The sequence below is a fragment of the Cryptotermes secundus genome, unplaced genomic scaffold, assembly GCF_002891405.2.
Source record: "Cryptotermes secundus unplaced genomic scaffold, Csec_1.0 scaffold443, whole genome shotgun sequence".
Classification (NCBI taxonomy): domain Eukaryota; kingdom Metazoa; phylum Arthropoda; class Insecta; order Blattodea; family Kalotermitidae; genus Cryptotermes; species Cryptotermes secundus.
This window is the reverse complement of record NW_019731576.1, coordinates 14053-22794: the sequence shown is the minus strand read 5'-3', so window position 1 is coordinate 22794 and position 8742 is coordinate 14053. Positions and strand designations below refer to the sequence as shown.

At 39.0% G+C, this 8742-nt stretch overlaps 1 protein-coding gene across 2 annotated transcripts; it reads left to right on the top strand.

Moving 5' to 3' along the window:
* The first annotated feature begins 2156 nt into the window (after positions 1-2156).
* On the top strand, positions 2157-8364 carry LOC111867141 (tRNA-specific adenosine deaminase 2). Of its 2 annotated transcripts, none has more exons than XM_023856691.2 (2): positions 2157-2659; positions 7700-8364. In XM_023856691.2, exons 1-2 carry the CDS (start codon positions 2423-2425, stop codon positions 8090-8092), a joined length of 630 nt encoding a protein of 209 aa, XP_023712459.1. In that variant the 5' UTR covers positions 2157-2422; the 3' UTR covers positions 8093-8364. The 2 variants fall into 2 exon arrangements, with proteins under 2 accessions (XP_023712459.1, XP_023712460.1); XM_023856692.2 differs by lacking the exon at positions 7700-8364 and adding an exon at positions 6205-6705 and having other exon boundaries at positions 2161-2659.
* Positions 8365-8742: the final 378 nt, after the last annotated feature.

Here is an 8742-nt window from a genome sequence, read left to right as displayed (position 1 = left end):
TTAGTAGGTTATCAATTTTCTGGTGTTAACCAAATTCTGGCAAAATGATTCAAACAGGAGGTGGAACAATATGGTCTGAGATCCATAAGCTCATTAATTCTATTTGGAATAAGGAAGAATTGCCTGATCAGTGGAAGGAGTCTTATTATTATACCAGTTCACAGAATGGGTGATAAAACTGGCTGTAGTAATTATCTTGGGATATCACTGCTATCAATTTCATACAAAATTTTATCCAATATTCCTCCCTCAAGGACAAGTCCAAATATGGATAAATCTATTGTGGATCATCAGTGTGGGTTTCGATGTAACATAACTACTGAACAGATGAAGAAGCTAAATAGTTCCGTTCAGTGTGACTTGTGAAGATTTTCTTATTTCAATTATTCACGCCCTTAACAAATCTTAACAAATCACACTGAACAGAAATATTTAGCTTTTTCATAATATTAGTGTGACGGACCAGAATGAAACAAATCAAATTCACTGATGGATGTTTTGCATTAATCAGATATTGGAGAAGAAAATGGGAATACATAAGACAGTATATCATCTATTTGTAGACTTCAAAAAAGCCTTCATTGTGTGTTCTATATATATATAGGAATTATATCAACTGTCAACACAACAAATATACTGTACATATTCCTGTGTATAACTGCCTGATGATGGTCTTGTACAACTGAAACATGTAGCAGCAATAAAGATTGAATATTAAAACTGAGTATATTTTTTGTGTTGACAGTTGACATAATTCCTATATATATATATTCAAGAAAGCCTATGATTCAGTCTGGAGGGAAATATTGTTTAATATCCTCACAGAGTTTGGGGTACCCATGAAACTAGTTAGGATGATTAAAATGTGTTTAAAGGAAACATGTAGTAAAGTCTGTACACTCGTAGGTAAACATTTGTCTGATAATTTTCACATCCAGAATGGTCTAAAACATGATGCTTCATCGCCACTCCTTTTCAGCTTTGCTTTAGAATATGCCATTATGAAGGTCGAGGAAAACATGGTGGGACTGAAATTAAATTGGACACACCAGCTGCTGGTCTATGCTGATGATGTGAATCTACTAGGTGATAACATAAATACCATAAAGAAAACACACACAAACATTAATTTATGCTAGTAAGGAGGTTAGTCTAGAAGTAAATGCAGAGAAAACTTTATGTTGCTCTCTTGTCACCAGAATGCATGGTAAAATCATGACATAAAGATAGCCAACAAATGTTTTGAAAATGTGGCACAGTTCAGATATTTGGGGCCAATGAATATTTTCCTGTAACTTGTAGATGGACAGCATGTAGTGACATATTTGATATAAAGAGAGACTTAAGCACAGGTCTGATATGTGTTACTTTTAGCAAGAGAATCGTAGAGAAATGTTAAATGGATGAAAACGAGGTTAGTAATTTTTTATGTGGCAGCTACTATTCTTCTTCTCGTTCATGTCTCTGTGCACGATATAAGCTGATATGTTCTGTTACTCGTTCGCCACTCCTCATTGCTTTTATCGTCCGGAATATTTCTGCCATTAGTTTTTATATGCTTTTCTGCAGCTAGTTCACAATTTTTTTCGCTTTATTCATTTGCCGTTACAAATATATCGTTTTTACTGTACTTCTGTATTACTCATTTGTTCATTTGTGCACAGTTAGTACTCTACAGCTCTAAAAAGATCGTCCTGTAGAACCGATGGATGGAAGGCTGTAAGTTAACTATATATATATTTTTTTTGTAAAGCTTGTTACACTTGATGGTTATCTTATATAATTACACGTCTAGATTCTGCTAATCCCGGGATTGCCTAAGTAGTGATTAGTGATTGGGTATCAGTTCTGCAGCCGTCGAAATTAATGTCTTGCGGTCACATCAGTAAGATTTCCAATGTGAATAGCCCCATGATCCACATGGCACAGTTTCTTCTTGAAAATTAATTGGCCGTACATTTTCTGTTGCAAATATGGTACGATGAATAAGTCGTGAATATAAATAACACCTCATATGTGTCACCAACAAGGGGTGGGGAAAGAAAAATTAATATTCTTGTCAAAGATTGTTTCTCAATTTTACCGTATAATTACGAATGTATGCGATATATATATATATATATATATTCGCCTAGTGGGGGGGGGGTGGAGTCCGGTTGGGTCCACTCGTCACGGCGGCCACTGATTGGCCTATAGAAGTTGCTTTGGTTTGCGTAGTAATGCTGTAAAGTCTCACAGTCGACATTCGGTTTGATATGCAGTCAAGTATTCTCAACAGACAGGATAAGGTTGCATGATATTTCAGTTTCCTCAAGATGATGTAAGTGCCGAAGAATAATGGCTTCCCTGAAATGTTATGGTTATATATCAGAATTGAAGAGCAACATGAAGTGAGGTTATAGTGTACTGCCTATCTACCAACATGGTAAATAAATGGATGGATGAAGCCTTAGATCTGGCAACTGAAGCTCTGAAGGCAGGGGAAGTTCCTGTAGGATGTGTTTTTATATACAATGGCGATGTTATTGCTAAAGGCCGTAATACAGTGAATGAAACTCGCAATGCTACAAGACATGCAGAGCTGAATTGCATGGACCAGACAGCGGAATGGTGTATGGAAAATGTCCATGACTTTGCTACAGTCATGTCTGCCGTGCAGGTAATATTTTGCACATACAAGACTATATAGGGTGTCAGTACATCTTTATAATCATGAGAGATGTTGGTCATAGGATCACTTTTTCGGAAGTGAAAATACTGGTAGAGATACATGCATGCCCTACAGGGCATCCATTTTCCCCCTTCAACCCATTCTTGCTCAGCTGTCAGCATTCATAAGCCCCATGCTCCATTCTCAACTGATTACCCAAGTGAATGACCATTATTTTTTTCAATGGCTCTTCCAGCCCATTCAGGGTCCTGGCCTCTTATTCAGTTCCATAATAATTTTTCACAGATGGTAGGACTCCTTGGACAAGTTACCAGCTTGTCGCAAGGCCTCTATCTAAACAGAGGACAACACAAACACAGAATAAACACACATACACACCAAACATCCATGCCTTAAATAAGATCAAAACCCACAATCCAAGCATCCAAAAGAGCAAAGACAGTTCCTGCCTTAGACCACGTGGCTACTGTGATCGGCTGAACGACCGTCATTAGTTGGAGTAAATAAGTAATCAAAAGGGAAATGCAATAAGGAAGTGATATTTTGACACAAAATTATTGTATTGTCTGTGTGCATGTACTCTAGATGACAATAATTAGTGTAAAGTTTTCCTCTTCCCATAAATGATAAAGGAGATGACCATGGTTTGTAACTTGTGTGCCTTTAAGCCAGATGTGGTTTGCTTACATTCTTATAATTAATGTAAACTATAATGTGACATAATATTGTATTTTAGTATCCTGTTGCACTGTGTGTAAACTTGAATACCATTCTGATTCTTATCTGGCCTTGTGTAACACGGTCAAAATTTTCTGGGTTTCAATGCTTCTTCTTTCTGCTTTATTGCACAGCATGTTTCCGCCTAACTGGCCATTGTGAGGTGTACAAGGTGTGTTTAAGGAGTCTGCTCTGCTTTTCTTTTGATATATTAGATGCTTCTAGATGGACAGATAAGAATCATAACAGTATTCAGGTTTATAATGTAACAGTTTGTAACACTGCGGTTGTAGGTTACCCATGAGTGGAATGCTGCAGTGCAAAATTCCTAAGGCTGTGTCTACAGTGGACTGGAATTCATGTGACTAACTGATCATGTGAGGTTGCACCATAGCTCAAGCGGTTAGTCGCTGGCTTCCCACCATGGCAGCCCGGGTTCAAACCTGGGTCTGGTCAAGTGGGATTTGTGGTGGACAAAGTGGCACTGGGGTAGGTTTTCTCTGAGTATTTAGGTTTCCCCTGCCAATCTTCATTCTACCAATTGCTCCACAATGACCCTCCCCTATCATCTGGGGCTGGTACAATAGGCCAGAAGTAGCTGCAGTACAAGGGACTTAGTCCCACCCCACTAGCAATAAAAAAATCATAATCACCCGGGGCAGGTACAATAGACCAATCAGTGGCCGCCATGCCGATTGGACCTAACTGGACTCCACGCCCCACTATGCCAATAAAAAAAATGATCACACATGTCTGTTTATATTTTCCATGCCAATTTCAGTTTCTATTTTCAATACTTTCATTTTGCAGTTAAAATATTAGAGGAGCATTCCATTATTCTTCAACCTCTAGAAAGCTGATGGTTGGAAATTTCTTCTTATATGCTTAAATTCCTCCTTGAATGTGATTTCATGAAGTAACTGTTTAGGGGGTATGCTTTATCTCCTAAAAGAATATGTGTATGAGGTGGTTTAATGTCTATTTGTGGTCGAGCATTCCCTGCTGGTTTTGGCCTCAAGGTGTTCTGACAAAGGAGATGCTGAAACTGTGCCGCTGTCCCTCTGTTTCTGAAAGCCACCAGCTTCAATGCAGATCATTCTCTAATCAGAGTCCTGCAGAACCTTGCAGAACAATAGAAAAGTAATGATTATATTTGTATAACTGCTTTTCAGTTTGTTTTGAGCATTTAATTGTAAAGTGTTTGCTGTATGCAGTCATATTTGAAGAAGTCATTTGTGCATTTTCTGCGTTGGAAAAGGAAGGTGTACATCATGCAGTTCCCCCGTTATAGCTTCACTGGTCTCATATACTACCCCTGTTAACAGTGACATGGACTCATCAAAATGAAAATGACGAAAAGTTGAAGGATCCTGAAGTTTAAATGTAGTATTTAACATGAAGTGTAGTCAGAGAAATTAAAATTCAAAATAAACCATGTTAGTACATATTTGTTTATGGATGAGATGCCAAATTCAAATGGAGGGACTTAAGCCAAATTTTTCATAAAAAAATTGCTGAAGATGTCAGATAGGTATTGAGATGCTAGTATAAAAAACAGTTGTATTGGGTACACTTTCAGTCCATGCTCTTTGTGGAGGATGAATTTAACTAAGGGAAGTCCAAAATACAAAATAGCAGAACTGAGAAAACAGTTTCAGAAAAAGACAATGTACATGGACTGGAATTATGATTTGATCTGACCTGAATGAAAGTAGTGAAGATGTAAACATAGAGTATTAGATATACTTCAGAAAGGAAAGAGATATACCAAGGAAACAGGAGAAAAATATGATTTCAAAGATGATAAATCTCTTGAAACCCAAAATCTGGAGCAGTACAAAACAACCTTGAAAGATTACAAGATACCAGCTTTTTAAAACGTTTCTTACTGTAAATAAGAAATGTCACTCGATTATGTCTTGAGAGCCAATGATTTCTGGTTGTTTATTCTGTCATGGGCAAGCCAGCAGGAACTGACTTAGTGGCTTTCATTTTCTTCCTCAACGTCTCACAACCCTATGGGCCTTCACGGCCTGTTACAAGGATAGCTTTACTTCTTTTCCCTCTATAATGCGAAGAATTGACAAGCCAGTTGCTCTGCTTTCCACCTGCTTTCACACTGGCTTGTTACTTGGCACATTCTTTGACCCTGAACATGGATGCGACATATTCCTGTGAAACGTTGATAGACTTAAAATACAGTACACAGTGTTATATCCCATATATCTTCATAACCATCACTATCTGACCTAATCCTTCCAACCATACTATGGCCCTGGGGTCCACTCAGCCTCCAACAAAAATGAGTATCTGGAATATTCCTTGGGGGTAAAGGACGGCCAGCACATAAGGCCAACAACCTTACCACCATCTGTGAGCTGATTTTCTAGCTAATGTGGGACCTTCAACGTCTCACAGCCCTATGGGCCTCCATGGCCTGTTACAGGGATAGCTTTACCTTTAACATCACTGTGAGGACCTCAAATCCTTAGAGACATGTACTTCAGAAAGGTAATGTTAATGTTAGAGTGGTGAAATGTAGGAAATTGCAATGTGCTGGACATAGAGGTTGGATGGATGGAAACAAGTGATACATACAGAATACTGATGGGCAGCCACTTCGAAATCTAGAAAGGAAGTATAAAGAGTTACTAATATTAGAATAGTTTGGGGGAAAGAAGTTGTTAGGTGGAATTATCTGGCTCTTAGGGATATGTCTAGCGGTGGTATTGCTACAGGATTAGTTACAGACAAATGAGCCATATTAATTTAGAATATTATGTTCATGGTGTGATTCTAGTGTAATGACATTGCAGGTGTGGGTGACAGTTGAGCCTTGCATCATGTGTGCTTCAGCCCTGCATAGCTTACATGTGGCAGGTGTCATGTATGGTTGTAAGAATGACCGTTTTGGTGGCCATATATCAGTTCTGAACACTGCTCTTCTCTTTCCTGATCCCTCCCCTATGGTAGGAGGACTAGAAAGTGATCGAGCCATGCAGCTTCTCAAAGACTTTTACAAAGGAACTAACGCCAATGCTCCCCATCCTAAAGTAAAGAAAATTACCACATGACTGTACCTGTAACTAGTCTTTAAGAATCAAGCTGCAAGAATGTGTGCTTTGAGTCCTGACAAGAGACTGGTTAACTGTGAGGTTGCTTTCAAGAAGATGCCTTTGCTGTTAATTATAGCACAATTATTTTGTCTGTAATTTATCATTTATTATCTTTTGTAATTGATTACAGCATCATATAATAATAAACAAAAGACAGGATATGTATTACTTGGTTATCATTTTGTGTGGTGTTTGTTTATTTTTAATGCTCAGAATTTGAAGAATGAAATGAAAGCCAATTTATCGTCATGTGAAACCTGATGTTCTCACAGAAGAGAATATGAAGAGTACAATCTTCTGGGACATATGCCATGTAGCTTAGGAGGTAGGTACCAGCATTTCTGACCTGAAGACAGAGGCAATATGTTTCTCTGAAATATTGATACCTCTCTATCAAACTACTTGGCATCACATGTCAGAAGATATTTATCTTATTATTTTTCTTTGTATGGGGGAAGGGCAGGATAGCTCAGTTGGTACAGTTGTAGGATGGAGACCAGATGACTGAGCAGTTAGGGTTTGATTGTCAGGCCACACCATAGCTCAAGCGGTTAGTCGTTGGCTTCCCACCACAGCGGCCCAGGTTCGATCCCGGGTCTGGTCGAGTGGAATTTGTAGTGGACAAAGTGGTGCTGGTGCAGGTTTTCTCCGAGTACTTCGGTTTCCCATGCCAATCTTCATTCCACCAATTGCTCCATAATCACCGTCACCTATCATCTGGGGCTGGTACAATATGCCAGAAGTGGCCACAGTACAAGGGACTTAGTTCCACCCCACTAGCATTAAAAATTAAGGTTTGATTCATATTGTCCAGACTGGCTCTGGTGCCCTTCCAGCCTCCTACCCAGTGGGTGCTGGTGGTAAAGATGCCAGAGCATGAGACTTACCACTTACCACCTGGTGTCAAGGTTGAGAATGGTGGAGCAATGCATATACTCCGCCCTACATGCATTTTTTACTATGAGGGATCTTCAGAAAGTTTCTGCACTTTTATATTTTTGAAAAAAAAATGGGAAGATCTGGAGAGGTGGGGATTGGGGGCATTGTAGGGTGTCATGAGATTAGTCGACAAGGCAAGCCTGTTGACCTTGCAGTTAGTGTGAGTTGCTACAAAGTGGTGAACATGGCAGCAGAACTTGAGAATTGCACCAAGGAGGAGTAGTGATTTGTGATGCTTTTTTTTTTTTGTGGGCAGAAAGTGTACCAGGTGGACAGATTCATCAGTGCATGTGTGCTCAGTATGGAGACAATGCTGTCTTATAGAGTTCTGTATGAGTGGACTGAAATGTTTAAAAATGGCATTATGATTGTGACTGATGCAGAGCGCTCAGGTCGTCCAACCACAGCCACAACCTTACAGAATGAAAAAAGAGCTAGGGAACTTATTCTTCAAAACAGAAGAGTGACAGTCGTTGAAATTGCAAAACAATTGAATATCCGCATTTGTCTGCCTATTCTGTGGTGCATGATAACCTTCAGTTACATAAAGTGTGTGTGCCAGAGAGAGTGTCAGAGGGCGTCCTTTTGTTGCACAATAGTTCCCATTCCCATACTGTGGCCTGCACATTGGAAACCCTCAGGAAATTGAGATGGGAAGTCATGGAACATCCAGCTCACAGTCCAGATTTGGAGCCATCTGATTTTCGCGTTTTTGGACGCTTAAAGGAGCTATACTAGGGAGAAGATTTTGATGTGAGGAACACAGTGCATCAGCGGCTATATATGCAACCAAAGACTTTCTATTATGATGACATTAAGAAGTTAGTGGGACGTTGGGAAAATGCGTTGAAAAGCAGGATGATTATGTGGAAAAATGATGTATTTTGTTTTTGTAACCATCAATAAAATTGAGTTGTAAAATAAAAAGTATGGAAAATGTCTGAAGATCTCTTGTAGTTACTGCTGGATATCCAAAGGAAGCTTCTGAAAACAGTAAAAATCCTAAATGTCTGCAAAATTTAAATTGACATTTTATGTTTAGTCATTTGTTGCATTGCAGTATTTCCTATATGAATGTATAAATGTGGTACTATATTCCTTTGCCATTCTATCAGATCATTACTTTTTGTCCAGAATCCATACTGTTCTCTACACTTCCCGTATCCATCCTGAGCCCTGATGCTGCTGCCGGTACTCCTGGACCAGTAGTTAAGAAATGTTTGAACTGTGATACCTGTTGTGAGAATTGCCATGTTTTGATGTTTAGGTATGTTTTATGTATGACTTCCGTGAGATTTG